The following is a 20,436-nucleotide window of genomic DNA, read 5'->3' on the forward strand; positions in this document are numbered from 1 at the left end:
GACAGATTCCAAGTTTAATAAAAAAAAAAAAGAGAGAGAGAAAGAGAGACAGACCTGGTAGGTAGCAGGTAGCTATGAACATTGGACATAAAGAAATCTCCAGGGCTGGGAATATGGCCTAGTGGCAAGAGAGCTTGCCTTGTATCCATGAAGCCCTGGGTTTGATTCCCCAGCACCACATATGTAGAAAACAGCCAGAAGTGGCACTGTGGCTCAAGTGGCAGAGTGCTAGCCCTGAGCTGGAAGAAGCCAGGGACAGTGCTCAGGCCCTGAGTCAAGCCCCAGGACTGGCAAAAAAAAAAAAAATAAAAATCTCCAAGTGGGGGCTGGGGATATGGCCTAGTTGCAAGAGTGCTTGCCTCATATACATGAAAAGCCCTAGGTTCAATTCCCCAGCACCACATATATAGAAAACAGCCAGAAGTGGCGCTGTGGCTCAAGTGGCAGAGTGCTAACTTTGAGCAAAAAAAAGAAGCCAGGGACAGTGCTCAAACCCTGAGTCCAAGGCCCAGGACTGGGGAGGGAGGGAGGGAGAGAGGGGAGGGAGAGAGAGGGAGGGAAGGAAGGAAGGAAGGAAGGAAGGAAGGAAGGAAGGAAGGAAGGAAGGAAGGAAGGAAGGAAGGAAGGAAGGAAGGAGAGAGAAAGAAAGAAAGAAAGAAATATCCAAGTGGACTATGAATCTACTGTACTGTAACTAAACTTGCCTAATTCACAGGTGACACCATCCCTGTAGACTGGACATAGGTATAGGAATTTTTCACAGGCAGTGACAATAACAATAAAAGCTCCAAGAGGCAGTAGAAAAGCAGCAGAATTATGTCTGAATACACAGGTATCTTTACCTTCAGACACTAAACCAGTGTTTTGATTTATTAATATTCCCATGGTAGCCTTTCCCCTCATCCACCTGTAATCTGTTTGGATCCCTTTTCACTTTCCCTTGTCTCACCATTAGTTGCTCTCTTACCAACCAACACAGACCACATATAGCATTCTCCACTGGAAATACTCCCGTCTGGAGACAGAAGTGAATTTCCAGCCTTGGCTAAAGGTTACTATAAGGTCCACCCCAGGGGGATGCAGGGAAAGAGAGATAGAGACAGACAGAGAGAGAGAGACAGACAGAGACAGACAGAGACAGAGAGACACAGAGAGGACACTTGTTAAGGAAAGGCAAAAGAACAATGGAAAAACACAGAGCACTAAATGTTTGGTGCCATAAATTTATAGGAAACAGAAAAGAGACATACCAATCAAGAAGCTATCTTCTAAGTCCCCAGCTGTCCCTATCTAGGACAAAAGATGATTATAATATGTTGAAGTGCTGTCGTTCCATGGCATATGTCCTGTGCTGTTTTTTGTTTTGTTTTCCAGTCCTGAGACTTGAATGCAGGAGCTATCTCGGAGTGGCTTTGCTTAAGGTTAGTGCTCTATCACATGAATCTCTGCTCCATTTCCAATTTTTTGGTGCTTAATCAGAGATAAGAGCCGGATAGATTTTTGTGTTCAGGGCTGTCTTTGATCCCCAATTCTCAGATCTCAGCCTTCTGACTAGCTAGGATTATAAGCATGAACCACTAGCATTAGCATCTCTTTTCTTTTTTAATAATAGTTTAGGGGCTGGGAATATGGCCTAGTGGCAAGAGTGCTTGCCTTATATATACATGAAGCAATGGGTTTGATTCCTAGCTCCACATACATAGAAAAGGCCAGAAGTAGCACTGTGGCTCAAGTGGCAGAGTGCTAACCTTAAGGAAAAAGAAGCCAGGGGACAGTACTCAAGTGCTGAGTTTAAGCCCTAGGACTGGCAAAATAATAATGATAATAATTTATTAAATCCTAATAGGGTCATATGTATTTCTCTTTCTCTCTCTCTCTCTCTCTCTCTCTCTCTCTCTCTCTCTCTGTCTCTGTCTCTCTTTCTTTCTCTCTCTCTCTTTCAGGCACAGGACCCCAGGTCAACTTTTAGCTATCCTAAAGTTTTGGCAATATATTGAGAACAACTACAGAGAAATCATCTCATGGGATCTAGATTGGTCCCCTCCAGTAATGATTATGCTAACAACCTCTCCAGAAGCATAAAACAACCAAAACTGAGATAATAACCATCAAAGCCACACTTTGTGTTGCAATTAAACTATAAACACATTTTGCCCTCTGACCCTTTAAACTTAAGTTCCTGTTAGTTCCCTGAAGATGGCTCTAAGGATGAACTGAAGTGCCATCTTCCAGTTGCAACATGCCATAAATAATCTCATTTCTGTGCAATGATTCTTTCTTAATCAAATTTTCTATCACTTTCACTGTATTCTGCTCTCATCTGGATAATCAAGCCTACCTAGTTGGGTGGAACATAATATCAAAAAGTACATTCCAAGAGGCCTGAATTTAAATTTTATTGGCCATGATTAGAAAATATATGAGCACAAATAACAAAAATGAAAATTGTAGCTAGCCAGGCCTAATATTGTAAGAGTACCCCATTTCAGAGTTATCTACAGTAGCAAGTGTCATGAAGTTTAACTCAAGAAACTTATCAGAGAAATTTTCAATTCACAGTTACTAACTTAATTAAACAGACTTTACTGAAAGGAATGTGACTTCATCAAAATAACACAAAAACTGTATAAGTTCTTAATGTGTAAAAACAGGATACAAACCTAACATCTATAGTTACCACTGTAGCAGTTATTCTTGTGCAACGGGAAATACAAAGGAAATCTAATATGGGACACTAAGATCATAGCATCTTTAGATAGTAGCTTTGTATTAAGAGGTGCAATTGGAATTTAAAGGTGATTAGCCTATGTGGCACTGGTGTCACAAAAGATGTCAAAATACAGAATCAAGTTTTTTCGTGAACTTTCTCCTTCTGAGGATAAATGATAGGCTTCATTCAACCGTAAGGTATGTCAACAAATAGTTATAAAACACTAGAGCTTCAACTTACAAATCCAGGACAGTTGGCCATGTTCTAGAAAAGAAGAAATTTAGTAAATCTCTCAAGGCCCTTAAAACAGGTATTCTGCTCTGATGGGTAAAAGAAAACAACCAGAGGAGGGGAGACCCAACAGACAGAGAAAAAATTTAATGCTCCTGACCCAGTTTCCCCAGATAGTTAAGTCACTTTGCAGTAACCAGAAACGGCAGACCTCTTGTAATCCTGTGAGAGTACACTATCAGGTCATCTGAAGCAATCTCTGAACCTGTCTGGTGACTTGGTAAACATATTTTTCTTGCCCTTGCCCCACCCCCAATATTTTCCACACTTGATTAAAGGTCAGTGAACTCCAAAAGGAGCTTAAGGGCTAGTGGCAAAGAGTATATTATATATAAAGCCCTGGGTTCAATTCCCCAGCACCACAAATACAGAAAACAGCCAGAAGTGGCACTGTGGCTCAAGTGGCAGAGTGCAGCCTTGAGCAAAAACAAGCCAGGGACAGTGCTCAGGCCCTGAGTTCAAGCCCCAGGACTAGCAAAAAAACACTAAAAAAAAAAGAGCGAGCTTAAGTTAAATTCAGATGATATTTTGTATCATGTATGCAATCTCTTTCTCTTCATATTTATCTGCTAATAAGCTTTATGATTATTTTTTAAGAATCTTAACCTTTTTTCTCATGTTGGAAGGACCAAGGTTAATTAGCTGTACTAAATTTCCATTAACAGTAATACTCAAGAATGAAGTAACTTTAAACCATTTTTACAAAGTAAAAAGAAATTTAAAACTACTTTTTCCTGACTTGCTAATTAACTAAAAGCTGGTCCCCAATCCCCCTACCTAACACTGATGCTCTTTGATCTAAGCCATGACATCCTGCACTATGGGCTCCAAAAAGTACAGATTTACTGATAAGCACCTTGTTGCCAAAGAAAAATTGTCCCCTCAGATAGGCAATGGCATCCATCTCCTTATCATTTTGAGAAAAAAGGCCAAAGCTACCAACCACTATTTAGTTATCCAGAGACAAAGAATGAGCTGTCAACCAGACCAAACACACTTGTAAACTGAGGCTGATTTATTTTTCACCAGTACCCCTCAAATCACCTATCAATGTGTACCACCAACACAGTTGAAGACTGTGTTGTCTTCCCATGGCTGACATGAAATTTCCTTTTTTCCTTCACTTTCTCTTTTCTTTGGCATTAAAGGGATGGGGTATAATTGGACCAAATATGCAAATGCTGGAGTTTGGACCTGGGTTCTAAAAACCTGGCTTCACAAATCACACTTTGAAATGAAGAAGCTGGGTGCTGGTGGCTCAAACCTATAATACTAGCTATTCAGGAAGCTGAGATTAGAGGATTGTGGTTCAAAGCTTGTCCTGGCAGGAAAGTCCATGTGACTCTTATCTCCAACTAACCACCAGAAAACCAGAAGTGGTACTGTAGTTCAATGTAGTATAATGCTAGATTTGAGCACAAAGAGCTCAAGAACAATGCCCAGGAGGGCAAATTCAAGTGCCATAACCAACAAAACAACAAATAAATAATGAAAGGAGACCTCTCTGAGTTCTAAACAAACAAGTGAGGAGTTTTTAGCCAGGCAACAGTAGGTCATGCCTATAATGTTACCTACTCAGGAGACAGATCTGAAGACTAAGGTTTGAAGCCAACCACGCAGAAACAAATTGTCTAATTAAACAGCAAAAAGCCAAAATGATGAATGAATGAAAAGCTGAACAAGAGTTATAGGTCCTCAATCAATCAATCGATCAATCAGATAAATATTTTCGGTAACAAATATGGCAACTGTCCTGTTTTGGTCATTACACAATACACACTTAAATGAAAACCATCACATAACTTTGAACAATTATGTAAATTAAAAATAGAATTATAAAAATTTCCTAAGTTTGCACTAAATTACTTTGGATCATGTTTTATGTTCTAAAAATAAATGTACAAAATTTCCCAGCTATATTTTTATAGGTATACATAAGTCAATCCTAAAGATAAAATGTTGAATCATAACCCCTTTATACAACTAAAGTTAACAAAATATTGTATAAAGAAAATTGAAAAATAGAATCTCTAGTTGCCAATAAAGTCCTCAGGATAATAAAAAAAAAAAAAAAAGGAAAAAGTTGTATGTAAGACACTAGATTAGGGGCTGGGAATATGGCCTAGTGGCAAGAGTGCTTGCCTCATATACATGAAGAACTAGGTTTTGATTCCTCAGCACCACATATATAGAAAAGGCCAGAAGTAGCACTGTGGCTCAAGTGGCAGAGTGCTAACCTTAAGGAAAAAGAAGCCAGGGACAGTACTCAGGCCCTATGTTCAAGCTCTAGGACTAGCAAAAAGAAAAACAAAAACAAGAAGCTGGATTAGTTTCCTTGTTTTATTCAAAACCAATAGGACACTGAAAGGTATTTTTGCCTCTAATTTACACTAACTTAAAACAGAATGCATGGGCTGGGGATATGATATGGCCTAGTGGCAAGAGTGCCTGCCTCATATACATGAGGCCCTGGGTTCGATTCGCCAGCACCACATATACAGAAAATGGCCAGAAGTGGCGCTGTGCTCAAGTGGCAGAGTGCTAGCCTTGAGCAAAAAGAAGCCAGGGACAGTGCTCAGGCCCTGAGTCCAAGCCCAGGACTGGCCAAAAAAAAAACACAAAAACAAAAGCAAAAACAGAATGCTTAGCATTCTTGCTAACAGGTGATGTTTTTACCATGTAATCTATATCTTTACCATGGCTTTTTACTACTTTGTTGGAGATGGAATCTCCTATGTATAGAATTGAAAGAGAATCTAAAAATCAATACACACTTCTATATTCAATTCATGTTTGAAAGGTGAGATAGAGAAACATAAATTTTAGCAAAGACAAAATGCAAAACACAATACAAAGAGACTAAGTTCCAAAAAAGTTGATTGATTTGTCCTCTTTGTACATTTCACCCTAAAAAAATAAAATAAATAAAAATTGTTTGAAGTACTCACCTGCTATTTCAGCTAATTGAAAGGGTAAGGAGGAGGACTTGATTACAATCCAGGAGTTTAAGGCAGCCTAAGCAACATAATGACATTCTATCCCCAAAATTTCTTCCTCCAGTTAAAAAAAAGATTCAATCCAAAAAGCATATATTAAAGTATTAAGCACAATTTTTTTTTTTATTGGTGGTGGATGTGCCCTGGTTTGAACTCATGACTTCTAGCCTCTCCTTTGTTTACATTCTTTCTTGCTCACAGGTGGCAGCATGTGAAGCTTGTCTTCATTGCTTTTCAATGCCCTTGAGAACTTTGAACTGAGATATTGCAGATCTTAGCCTCCTCAGTAACAAGAGACATGAGCCACTTACACATCATAAGTATATAAAAAGCAATTAAAGATAAAGAAAAATTACATTACCAAGAGCATATTTCCAATATGAATGATAAATTTCTAACCTAAAACTACACAACCGAATTTGCATAAAAATTTTGAAACTAGGGGCTAATAGTGTGACTTAGTGGTAGAGTGCTTGCCTAGCATGCAGGAGGCCCTGGGCTGGATTCCTTTGGACCACATAAACAAAAAAAGTTGGAAGTGGTGCTGTGGCTCAAGTGGTTAGAGTGCTAGCCTTGAGCAAAAAGAAGCCAGGAACAGTGCTGAAGACCTGAGTTCAAGCCCTAGGACTGGCAAACAGAAAAAAAAACACCTGAAACTATAGAGATTTAACTGTGATAAACTACTGCCACACAGTTATAACTACCATGACTGTCCTTGAGTTTACTTCAGTTTCCCAAAATACTATTAATGGGAGTGAAACATTTTATTTTCTTCTGCTCTCTTTTCTTTCCCTGTTCTTCTCTTTGTCTCTCTTCCTTTCTCTCTGTATAAAACATATATATATATACATATATATATATTTACATTTCCTATAAATACACAATATCATTAAGAATGCTATGTGGCCAGGCACCAGTGACTCACACCTGCAATCCAAAGTACTCAGAAGGCTAAGATCTACCACTAGGCCACATTCCCAGCCCCATAACAATTTCTTTAAAAAAACAAAAAATCTAAAGTCAGGCTGGGAAAGTGGCTTCGTGGTAGAGGGCTTACATAGTAGGCATGAAGCCCTGGGTTCGATTCCTCAGCACTCCATAAACAGAAAAGGCTGGAAGTGGCATTGTAGCTCAGTGGCAGAATGCTAACCTTGAGCAAAAGAAGCTCAGGGACAGTGCCCTGCCCTTGACTTCTAACCCCAGGACTGGCAAAAAAAGGAGAGTTCAGGGACAGTGCCCATGGCCCAATTCAAGCCCCACTACTAACAACAACAACAACAACAACAACAACAACAAAAGAAAAGTTATAGGAGTATTTCTATGATCGTAGATATATGAGAGGTATATAAAAGGAAATCAAAGTCTGAGACAAGACAAAAGTCTAGTTCATAGCTCAAATTTTGAGTATCTTCGTAATGAGCATAAGTTTCTAAGCTCAAATCCCAATACTATCAAAAAGAAAACTAAGGAAAATAAGTCTGTGCTTTTTTGAAATAGTATGGCCATACAATGGACTTTTCAAATAATTCTATCTTAAGTGAAAGTTAGGGGGGTTGGGAATGTGGCCTAGTAGTAAGATTGCTTGCCTAGCATACATGAAGACTGGGTTCAATTCCTCAGTACTACATACACAGAAAAGGCCAAAAGTGGAACTGTGGCTCAAGTGATAAGAGTGCTAGCCTTGGGAACAAAGAGACTCAGTGATGACAGCACGGAGGCCCTGAATTCAAGCCCCAGGACTGGAAAAAAAAAAGTTAGAGAAAAATCTACAATTCATAAAATCACAATCTTTTCTAGAAATGTTCACGTATCAAGCTTACTCCCTTTCAATAGTAATGAACATGTTACTTAACAAGAAAAGACAACTATGTTATAATGAAACTTTATCATTAGCCAGCCTGCTCTGCTTAAGGGGTTAAGTTTAACTTATTTTTCTTTGTTTTCTTCCTTAAACTCTGAAGGAGAGTTCAATACCAATGTGCCTTCAGCCATATGCTACATTATGGTGTTTAATGTCTCTTTACCATAAGAAGGAAAGAAGCCTTTGTAAACATGAGATTTCTGAGACTATTGCCAATAAGGGAGGACATATAAGAAAAGCTAAAATCCTAGCACCCTAGGGCTTTGCCTTAAATACATTTTCCTCCCCTGAGGATGGCTGTTTGGTAACATAGTAATCCAGTAGAGTCATTTCGTTGCCTAGCAAAATATAAACTTTTATTTCCTTTACTTCAAAACCCTACCCTTATTAACTATAAACTAGCACTGAGACCAGTAACTGAATATTGGTAACAACAGATTGTTTCAAGTTTTACTGAATCATTGAACTTGCTGAATATTTATGAGTTACATCAACGTTTTACACTTTTTTTTTTTGGCCTTGAACTCAGGGCCTGAGTACTGTCCCTGGCTTCTTTTTGCTCAAGGCTAGCACTCTGCCACTTGAGCCACAGCGCCACTTCTGGCCGTTTTTTGTATATGTGGTGCTGGGGAATCGAACCCAGGGCCTCATGTCTACAAGGCACTCTAGCCACTAGGCCATATCCCCAGCCCCAACGTTTTACACTTCTATCTACTCTTTTTCACTGCTTATGAAGTTTATGAGTTCCTAGGATGATCATAAACACTGGTACCAAGTGGCCTTGATATAAAATAAAAATCATTAGAACTAATGCAAACAAATTAAGAAGAAATTTAAAAGAGAAAAAAAAATTACCTTTTGAATAATCTTCCAATAAAAGGTTGAAGTGACCTAATTGACAAAAGAAATCAGATTCCACTTTTCCTTCAGCTTTTACTATTAAAGATTCGTAGCAGTGAACAGCCTAGAAATGAAAAATATAAACATTTTAAAAGAAGCAAAACCATGAACTGCATTTGCTTCCTGAAAAAAAAAATGCATATGTTTTAGTATTACTGAAGAAGCCAATGTCATTTTCTTCCAAAAATGTCTGTAATTCACTACCAATATGAGAAGTTTCTGAGTTGTTTGTTAGTTTGCTTTTAGTGGTACTAGGGGTTTGAATTAAGAGTCTTGTGTTTGGTAAGCTGATACGATACTAAGCCATAGTAATGCACACCTCCAACTAGAGAAGCTTCTCTAAGAATTAATGGAGCCATAACCTAAATGCTTCCTCCAGCTAAATAAGGGAATAAGAACTGCCCAATATAGGAGCACAAAAAAAAAAAAAGCCAAAACTCCAAACTGTTACTTTAGTACTAGTTCATATAGCAAAACTATTTTTGAAGCTAGGCACAGAAGACTTACACTTGTAATCCAAGCTAACTAAGCAAACTGGTATCGGATGGGTCATTGTTTGAAATCAGCCAGGGCAAAGTCTATGAGTCTCTTATCTCCAGTTAACACATAAAAGAAAAGCCAGAAGTGTGCTGTGGCTCAAGTGGTAGTGTGCTATCCTTGAGCAAAAAGAAGCCAGGACAGGCTCAAACACTTAGTTCAAGCTCCAGTACAAAAAAAAAAAAAAAAAAAAAAAAGAGTAAGCTACCACTTCCAAACATGTGATTTAAAAAAAAAAAATCTAGTCTGTCTTGGAACCACAATCCTCCCACCCAATCAGCTTTTAAAATAAGTGAGTAACAGCCAATTTCCATCTATCTAAAGCTTTGCACCACAATCCTCCCAATTTCAGCCTCTAAAATTCAGGTCTAAGCCACTGCCTCTTGTCCAGAAATTTTAATATATTGCCACTAGTCTGTAGCCCAAACTAGCCTTGAACCTTCAGCCTCTCTATCCCAAGTGTAGGATCATAGTTATGTACGACATTGGCTAGGTTAATGTAATTTTTTTGTTTTTTTTACAGTCTTGGGGCTTGAGCTCAAGAGCCTGAGCACTGTGCCTGGCTTCATTTTACTCAGAGCTAGCATGCTACCACCTGAGCCAAAGTGCCACTTCTGGCTTTTTCTTGTATGTGTGGTGCTGAGGAATTGAACCCAGGGTTTCATGTATGCGAGGCAAGCATTCTACCACTAGGCCATATTCCCAGCCCAGATTGATGTAATTTTTAAATATTTAAAATGTGGCTAACTCAAATTGAGATGTGCTATAGAAGCAACTGAATACAATAGATTTCAGTTCTGTGTGTGTGTGTGTGTGTGACAGAGACAGAACATTTATCAATTGAAGGAGAAAACTTCAAGGGAAGTAAGAAAACAGGAAACAGTAGGCAGAACATGCATATATATATAAATACTGAATTGGTGAATAACTTGATTAAAAGCACACATGCAGACACTACTTTCTTTTGCTTTAAGAGTCATTTACACTCAAAGCAAAAAGAAGAAGGCGGAAGAAGAAGTGGAGAAAAGACCTTGACTACTTCCACAAATATCCAGTACAGTCTGGGTACTAAAAAGACACCAAAACTGAGAGGCTCCCAGAAAATAGCATTTGCTCCACGAGTTTACAAATTAAAAAAAATTATTTCAAGGATTGATGTCATCTTTTCTTTCCTTTTTAGTTGGTTGTGGAGCTTGAACTCAAGGCATAGGCACTGTCCCTGAGCTCTTTTGCTGAAGATTAATACTCCATCACTTTGAGCCACAGCTCTACCTGTTTGGTTTTTGTTGTTGTTGTTGTTGTTTTTTTCATTTCTAGGACTTGAACTCAGGGCCTACGCACTGTCCCTGGTTGTGTTTTTTGTTTTTTTTTTCCTCTACCACTTGACCCACAGTACCCCTTCTGGCTTTTTCTACATATGTGGGTACTGAGGAAGTGAACCCGGATTCATGTATACAGGCAAGCACTCTACCACTAGGCCATATTCCCAGCCCTACTTCTGTTTTTTATTTGTTTTTGGGTTTTATTTTTTGGCCAGTCCTTGGCCTTGGACTCAGGCCTGAGCACTGTCCCTGGCTTCTTTTCGCTCAAGGCTAGCACTCTGCCACTTGAGCCACAGCAACACTTGTGGCCATTTTCTGTATATGTGGTGCTGGGGAATTGAACCCAGGGGCCTCATGTATACGAGGCAAGCACTCTTGCACTAGGCCATATCCCCAGCCCCCCACCCCACTTCTAGTTTTTGAGTGGTTACATAGAATAGGAGTCATATAGGGACTTTTCTGCCCAGGCTGCCTTTGAACCACAATCCTCATATCTCAGCTTCCTCAGTAACTAGGATTACAAATATAAGCCACTGGCCCCAGGCTAGAGATCATCTTAAAAACAACTCAGAAAACCCATCTTTCCTTTTAAGGGTGGTGAAGAAAAGAGATACCTACATTACAATGACCCGAATTATTAAGATTGGATTTAGTATTCTGGGCACAACTTACATTGTCAAATGGTGAAAATTCAGAAATAATTTAATATACCAAGTGTCTAGAACAAAGGATGTGAGGAAAAACACAGCCTTTCTATCAAAGTGTATCTCCATTTGAACTATTTTAAGCTCCACCTTTTCTTTCTTTCTTTTTTTTTTTTTTTTTGCTAGTCCTAGGCTTGAGCCTGGGCATCTCTGTGCTCAAGGATAGGGTTCCACCACTTTGATCCAGAGCACCACTTCTGGCTTTTTTTGGTGGTTAATTAAGATGAGTCTCATGAACTTTATTGTTCAAATTAGCGCCAAACCAAGGTTCTCATATCTTAGCACCTGAATAGCTAGGACTACAAGTATGAGCCACTCGAAGGGAATATCTAATATTTTAGGCACAAAAATTAAATTTGGGCCCTTTTGATCAAGATGATGCCAAGAAGGAAGAAGGAAGCTCCTGTCCCTTTGAAAGCCAAAAGACAAGTCAAAGTTTTTGAAGTCCAAGCAAGCAGTAATGAAAGCCGTCAGCACAAAAAAGCAGATACGCCAAGGATCAGTGGCTCAGAAAGCTGAGATCTGAGGACCACAGTTCCAAGGTAGCCTGGGCAGGTAAATCCAAGAATTCTTATCTAACCATCAGAAAAACAGAAGTGATGTTGCATCTCTAAGTGGTAGATCTATATCAGTCTTGAGAAAAGGCTGACAAGTCCCTCATTCAACAAAAAAGAAAAAAGAAAACATACACTTCATCCTTCCAGTAGACCAAGACACTGAAGCTTTGAAGAGTGCCCAAATATCATCAGAAGAGTGCCCTTAGGAGGTACAAGCTTGGCCACTACACTATCATCAAGTTCCCCAGGACCAGTAAAATCAGCTATGAAGAAGATAGAAGACATTAATACACTTATGTTATTTGTGAATGTCAAATGACAGTGCTCAGGCCCTGAGTTCAAGCCCCAGGAATGGCAAAAAAACAAAAACAATGCAAAAAAGTAGAGATGCTAATGTCGCTTAGTGGTAGAGTGTCTGCCTAGCATACATGAAGCCCTTGGTTCGATTCCTTAGTAACCACATACATTGATTCCTCAGTACCACACACAGAAAAAGCCAGAAGTGGCACTGTGGCTCAAGTGGTAGCATGCTAGCCTTGAGCATAGAGAAGCTCAGGGAATAATACCTAGGCCCTGAGTTCAAGCCCAGGACTGGCCAAAAAAAAGTAAATATAGGGCCCAGGTTATGGGACAAATGACAGAATACTAGCTGTTTAACCCAATGCTCTGAGTTTAAATACTGGTATTTCCCTAAAATCACCTATGAGCCTGCTATAGCTTTATTATGATTTACTTAATTGTATGAGACCTAATAAAAGTAAGAGGGAAACAAGACATCAAAATTTGTCACAGTAAACTGGAGACCAGTGTTGGTTGCTCACGCTTGTAATCCTAGCTACTCAGGAGGATTAAAACTTAATGCCAGCCCCAACAGAAAAGTCTATGAAACTCCGGCAAAATTAACCAGCAAAACACTAGGCTGGAGACCTCACTTATGTGGATATAGCATCAGACATGAATAAGAGAACTGAAAGGACCCCAGTATCAGAACATACAGATAGCACCATCACCAACAAAACCTTATCACTAGAATCTAACAAAAAAGACAGTAAGAGAAATACAGGAACTAGGATCTTTAAGATAAGTAAAAAATTAACAAAATAACATTAGAAAGCTCATAATGTAATGAATTTAAATGAAAACAAGCAAAATACCAATTAGAAGACATAGGTGGATGAATAAATAGAAAAAAAAATCCAACTGTATAATGCCAACAAAGACTTACTTTAAATCTAAGGGCCCTTCTAGGTTAAAAGAAAAAGATAAAGAAGAGACTACATACAGAGGAACTTAGACACTGTAGACTTTATAAATAGGAACTACTGGACAAAACAGTCAAGAAAAACTACCAAAAGGCAAAAATACATTGTAAATAAAGTAATTTAATCACATAGGGGACACCAAAGAATATGACTATACTAAGTACATACTGACAATAATGAAGACAGTGGGACATTGGGATAGTTTAACAGATGATTTTAATTAGGTACAGAACTATATGACATGCAAGTACACATTCTTCCAAAGTACCCATGGAACAAATGCAACACAATACAAAGAAAAAAAAGTTATTTTTTTTTTTACAATAAAATGAAAGTCAAATGAGGGAAGAGATGTTTGACGAAAAAATGTACTCACTACTTTATGTATATAACTGTAAACCCTCTATACATCACCTTGACAATAAAATAAAGTTAAAAATAAATAAATGCAATGAAACTGGAAATATATAAACATAAAAATTTAAATCTATAATACATGAAAATACTCTTGTGATTCCAACAATATGGAAAGTGTAGTAAGGGGATTAAAGTCAAAACCAAGTCCAGGCCAAACAAGCCAAAACCAAAACCAAAACACTTTAATATTAAAATATATATTACATACTGCATATACAATAATATATTATAAAAATATATCTTATTTTACACTTATTACATAATCATTGTATTTTATCCTATATAATTACATTTTTATTTTATTTATTTATTTTGTCTGTCCTGGAATTTGAACTCTTAACCTGGGCACTGTCCCTGAGCTTTTTTGGTCAAGGACAGCACTCTAGCACTGAGCCATAGCTCTATGTCCAGTTTTCTGGTTGTTCACTAGAGATAACAATTTCATGAACTTTCCTGGCCAGGCTGGCTTCAAACCAAAATCCTCAGATCTCAACCTCTTGAGCAGCTAGGAGTTCCGGCTTTATATGATATAACTACTATTGTATCTCATTGTATACTATTATCTCATTATATATTATATTATTATACTAGATTGTACACAATGTATTATGGTATATTATTTACATATTATATATTATTTGTTATATCATGTATCATATGTACTATATGTATATATATACTATATGGATGTAAGAAATATATATACTATATATATTACTAGAGTACATATTACTATAATGTATATACTATATATTATCCAACTATATATTAGTCATGTTATATTATATTACAAATATTATGTAAAACACATTACATATACCATCTGTACATATAAATGTATCTAAAGGAGAAAAAAACCAGTGGTTTGGCTCAAGTTGAAGGGAATATATGTGGCAAACAAGAAGCTCTGAATTCAAACCACTCCCCAGATAGAGGGAAAATGTATTAAGCTTTTAACCAAGGAACTAATCAGAGAAACTATTTTTAAATATCTAGAGAAAGATTTAAAAATCAAACAAACATATAAAATATAGCAAAACTCATGGCACGCAAAAATCAAAGTTTAGTAAGATGAGGATGTAGAAGAATAAACATTTTTTAAATGGGTGGGTTCCTGTTACACAAGAGGTTGAAATCTTAAGATTGCAGTTCAAAGCAAGCCAGAATAGGAAAGACCACCAGACTCTTATTTCCAATAAACCCCAAAAGCCTTAAGGTTCAATTGGTAGCACACTAGCCTTCCAAAAGCTCAAGGAAATTGCCTAGGCCCAGAATTCAAGCCTGCAGGCTGGCACAAAAAGAAAGAAAAAAAAAGAAGAGTTAAATATCTACAACTTAGCAATAAAAACTCAATGATCTAGAAAAAAGCTGGGGAATCGGCTCTAATCTTACTACTCAGAAGGCACAGATCTGAGGATTGCAGTTTGAAGTCTGAGATTCATCTTCAGTTAACCATGGTACAGCCTGAACTGTGGGTCAAGTGGTTGAAACCAGAGCACCAGCCTTGAATGCTCAGGAAAGTCCCAGAGTTGAAGGCCCACTACTGGCACAATGAATGAATTAACAAATACTGGTAAGTATGTAGGAATGCAATACTCAAACTGAGAGCCAAAGAATCAAGTTTGAAGTCAACCTACAGAGACAGCTATAAGACTTTCATGCTCAAGAGTCTCAGGGGCACAACAGATAGTGGAAAGACTCGACAAATGTGACTACTACAAAATAAAAAGTCTATGTACATCTAAAGATATAGCCACTAAACTAGAAAGACAGCCAACCATATGGGAAAGGATCTTCTCCAGCACAGCAACAAAGGCCTAATAGCCGTCATCTACAGAGAGAGAACTCAAGAAACTAACCCCCTACAAACCCAGTAAACCAATTATTAAATGGGCAAAGGAGCTAAAGAGAGACTTCACAGGAGAAGAAATAAAAATGGCAAAGAAACATATGAGGAAATGTTCAACATCCCTGGTAGTAAAGGAAATGTAGATAAAAAGAACCCTGGGATACCACCTCACTCCAGTTAGAATAGCCTATACTCTGAACTCAGGCAACAACAAATGCTGGGGGGATCCGGAGGAAAGAGGAACCTTCTTTACTGTTGGTGGGAGGACAACCACTTTCCACTTTCAAAAACAGTATGGAGGTCCCTCAAAAAGCTCAGCATAGACATACCCTATAACCTAGTCACATCACTCCTAGGCATCTATCCTGAACAAGTCTCAGGATACCATAAAGACATCTATCTGCAAATCCATGTTTATTGCTGCACAATTCACAAATATGCTCAAATCTGGAAACAACCCAGATGCTCCACTACAGATGAATGGATACAAAAAATGTGGTACTTGTACACAATGGAATACCACATAGCAATTAAAAATGATAAAATATTGGTATTTGCAGGGAAATGGTCAGAGCTTGAACAAATAATGTTGAGCAAGACAAACCTAGAACACAGAGAACAAAGGGGCATGGTCTCCTTGATATATGACTGCTAGGGGGAGGGGGAGAACAGTAGAGACAGGTCTGCAAAATAACCAACTTCTTTTCAAATGGTATTTCCACATTTGGGTTAGCAACCTTACAGTACGTATCTAAAACCAATTACTAAACAAACATAAAAAGGGCTACGATAGACCTATCAGTGGATCACTAGCTCAACAGCTATGTACACATGATTATATAAGATAAGGATAAGCAGAAACAACTCCAAGATGACACAGGAGGATTCTGTGGTGGTGGTTACATTTAATGTTCTAGGTGAATTTCCTTTGGGCGTACCCTACATGGTATAAGATTTGGTATATGTATATGATTTTGGTACACTGGATATTGTATATATGCCTACCTGAACTAGGGAAGGGAAAGAAAAATGAGGGTGTAACAGATATGACAAGAATGTACTCACTACCTTATTTGTAACTGTATCCCCTTTGCACAACACCTTGTCAATAAAATTTAATTAATAAAAAAAAGACTTTCATGTTCAATTAACCAGCAAAAAAGCCAGATGTGAACCATTAGCTAATGTCTTTAATCCTAACTATCCAAGCAGGTAAGACCTAAGGATGGAAGTTCAAAGTGAGCTGAGAAGCTATGTCTGTAGATTGTGAGATTCTTACCTCCTATAAGCTACTAAAAAGCAGACAGTAGAGGTCAAGCAGTAGAGCACTAGCCTTCAGTCAAAAAGGTCCTGGAGCAGCCAGAAGTGGAAAAGTGGCTTCAGTGGTTAAGTGTTTGCCCAGACAACAAAAACTAAAAGAGACCACAAAGACTGAGTAAAAGCCCACAACAGGCAAAATTTTAAAAACAAAGAGTGTTTCAAAGGATAAACAAAACTTTCAAATGTGGTGTTATGCGTGCCTTGACAGAAACATATCACATATTTCCGCATGTCAACATATAATAAAGTACATGTATAATAGATTTAATTTTCGTGTAAATCAATTGTGCCTCAATAAAGTTATTTTAATTCAGAAAAGGGGGCAATGACAGTAGATTGGCATATGGAAGGAAACCTTAGTTAAATATCTGCTAGTGGGGAAAAAAACAATTCCATATAGATGTGATGCTAGCCCACATATAAATTAACACATAAATATTTAATATAAATGTGAAGGCTCATTAAATAACCTTAATATTATGTTAATGAGTCAAATCTAAATGAAAGTAAATCAAATTAATATATAAACTACATATACATGATACTGTATTAAGTAAAATTAAGGTTCTTCACAGTTACTTTATTAGCTTCTCATGTTAAACAGTTATTGCAGTTAGGGGGCTGAGAATATGGCCTAGTGGCAAGAGTGCTTGCCTAGTGTACATGAAGCCCTGGGTTGGATTCCTCAGCACCACATATATAGACAATGGCCAGAAATGGCACTGTGGCTCAAGTGACAAGAGTGCTTGCTAGCTTTGAGCAAAAAGAAGCCAGGGACAGGGCTCAGGCCCTGAGCCCAAGGCCCAGGACTGGCAAAAAAAGTCACCAAAACACAAAAAAAGTCATTGCAGCTAAAAATGTCCAACTTCTCTATTAATATTTGAAAGTGGTTCCTCATACTTTAAGCTGAATATAAAATGAGTACCACTTGAAAAACTCAGTCCAGCTGATAATATTAGCCATGACTCACTGGAAAAAAATGTACACTGAAGTATTTGGAAGCTTAAAATGCTCAACCAATATTTTTACATATTATAAAAAGAATCAGATTAATTTATTTACTATTTTGACTAAAATAATAGATAATCACCATTATTTTCCTTTTTTTTTTACTTGAACTCTGGGCCTAGGAGCTATCCCTGAGCTCTTTTACTCAAGGCTAGCACTTTGAACCACAGTGTCACTTGCAATTTTCTTGCTGATTAATTGGAGAAAAGAGTCTTAGGATTTTCCTGCCCAGGCTAGCTTTGAACTATGATTTTCCTATCTCACCCTCCTGATAGCCAGAATTACAGGCATGAGCTATACTAGGGCCTGGGTCCATTATTTTTCAAATACTATTCGTGTAACCAACTTCAAATATCACATTAAATCCGGAAATTCCAAAATACACTGTTTGCAGCTGGGACTATGGCCTAGAGGTAAAGTGCTCACCTCATATACATGAAGCCCTGGGTTCAATTCCTCACCCACATACATTAAAAAAAGCTGGAAGTGACACTGTGGTTCAAGTGGTAGAGTGCTAGCCTTGAGCACAAAGAAGCCAGAGACAGTGCTCAGGCCCTGAGCTCAAGCCCCAGGACTGGCAAAAAAGAAACAAAGAAAATACATTGCTTAATCTCAAATCTCTTTTAATGTATTAAAGTTAAAACTTTGAAAATATTCAAATGATTTAAAGATATTTTGTATTATTCTTTTCATACAAAGGAAGAAATGTGTAGCTATTGTGTAAATCATGTCAAATTTTGTTAATATTATTCAAGGAGCAATTTTCACTCAAAGAATGATAGTTTCATTTACTTTGCTGAAAAAATTATCATACTAGTTTCCTGATTATTTGTCAACAAAACAGAAAGATTATAGAAATTAGTGACTATGCTTAATCTATGAAAATTACAAATATGGTACAAACATCTTCATGTTACAAACATGGTACATATACACAATGGAATAATTCAGGATGAAATCCTCTCCTTTACAACATGAATGGATTTTTAGATATTATGTCAGGTAAAACAGGCAAAGAAAGACAAGTACAACAACTGGTATGCATCATTTGAGGCCATAAACTATCGAGTTCTCAATGACTGATTTCATTGGTTTGTCATAATACTACATAACAGAAAAGAAATCGCATTTTAATCAAAATTTGGTTGATAAAATGCCATAGAAACGAAGAACCTTTATGGCTAAATGTCCCTCAAATTGATATATACATTAGCTTTTAAAAATGTTGCTTTCAATGTTGAAAATACATGAGAATTTTTATATAGGAAATTTATTTGTTTTATTAAGCGCTATGGAGTTACAGAATAGGCTTTAGTATGCAGTAGCTATCATTTCCTTGTTTATACCTTCTCTCTTTATTAAAGCTTCTCTCTGCATTTACACCATTCCAGGGTTCCGCCATCTTGGCTGATAGCAGCCATTAACTAAACGGCATTGTCTACTATTTGTGTAGGTTTTTAAATCCTAAGAATATAAATCACTCTAAGGTCAAACATATATTAATCGTACGCAGGTGTAAGCTTTAGTGTAAACTGTAGCGAAAAAAATTATCTGAGATTATTTTTGAAACAAAGTATATATTGCGTGTAGACAACTAAAGTGGGGGGGAGGGGAAAGCAAGTAATATAAAATTTGAAAACTTCGTACATTCTTTGATACTAAATTTCAGTGACTGTCGGCTTTACAAAAAAAAAAAAGTTCCCTAAAATAACAGACAATAAGCAATATTCATTTTGTTGGTGTCTGCCTCCAAAGCGCTGCTTCGAGTCAGAAAGAATTTGGAAAAAGTAGAGAGTTAAGCATCTGGAGAAAAGGCATCAAGGGCTTGAAAGTTTTCAACTGTGTCTTGGCCATTGTTGTCAGCCTTAAAGGAGTGGCGGAGCAAAAAAGGGACTTAGACTTGGGGTATCGAGAACGCATAGGCCAAAAGAATGTATTTTTAGATGCCTTACCTTCCCCAGTAGCATTTTCGTCCTGGCGCCATCTTCGCGGAGGCTCAGGAATCCGAAGAGACGGCTGTGGGAAGAAACACGGCTTGTTAAACTCATTTCAGAGAGGTATTTACTGGTCCTTTCCCGAGATACAAGCTCCAGTCACCACCGCCGGCAAGCTTCAGCTTGATCTTTCTGAAGACTGGCGCCAGCCCATCTGGAACCAACTTGCCGCGCGACTGTTGTCTGTACCTGTCCAGTCCATCGAGCGACTCCTTCTCCTTTACAGTCAGACTCGGTGTGAGCTCTACGCCGTCTCCGCTCGCTTTTTCAGCCGCCATTTTATTTTCAGCATCACCGAAGGCACCAGCCGCAGTAGGAAAGGTCACTCCACAGGATTTCATGAAAATGCAACTTCCAGCACTAAACTTACCCTCCCAACTCCACCCAAACGAGATGTTAAAATAACGCCCTCACGCGCAGCTTGCCATTGACAGACTAACTTTATCTCCTATTTTGGCAGAGCCACAAAAAAAACAAAAACAAAAAAACACACACAACGAAACACGAAATTTAAGAGCAAAAACGAAAGCTACGGACGGACGTGAGGACTATAGAGCTTCGCAGCCAAGTTACACCAAATGGCAGAGCATCACGGGAAGACAGAGCTAGCAGTATTGTAAAGCCGAAGAGAAATTCTTAGAACATTAAACTTTGCCAGCGGCTGCATATAGTGCATATAGTGTGAAAGGCTGAACCGACGCAGTAGTT

The 20,436-nt window shown here is 37.9% G+C and overlaps 1 protein-coding gene across 2 annotated transcripts in view; it reads right to left on the reverse strand.

Moving 5' to 3' along the window:
* Positions 1-20,212, reverse strand: part of LOC125344549 (histone demethylase UTY-like) — a 62,309-nt gene extending 42,097 nt beyond the window's left edge. For both annotated transcript variants that reach the window (XM_048337040.1, XM_048337042.1), the window contains exons 1-3: positions 19,918-20,212; positions 19,687-19,750; positions 8,714-8,822 (exon numbers count right to left, since the gene is read on the reverse strand). In XM_048337040.1, the coding sequence (XP_048192997.1) occupies positions 8,714-8,822; positions 19,687-19,750; positions 19,918-20,069 (325 nt within the window). In that variant the 5' untranslated portion in view covers positions 20,070-20,212. The remainder of the gene's footprint in view (positions 1-8,713; positions 8,823-19,686; positions 19,751-19,917) is intronic.
* Positions 20,213-20,436: the final 224 nt, after the last annotated feature.

This window comes from Perognathus longimembris, unplaced genomic scaffold, assembly GCF_023159225.1.
Source record: "Perognathus longimembris pacificus isolate PPM17 unplaced genomic scaffold, ASM2315922v1 HiC_scaffold_151, whole genome shotgun sequence".
NCBI lineage: Eukaryota > Metazoa > Chordata > Mammalia > Rodentia > Heteromyidae > Perognathus > Perognathus longimembris.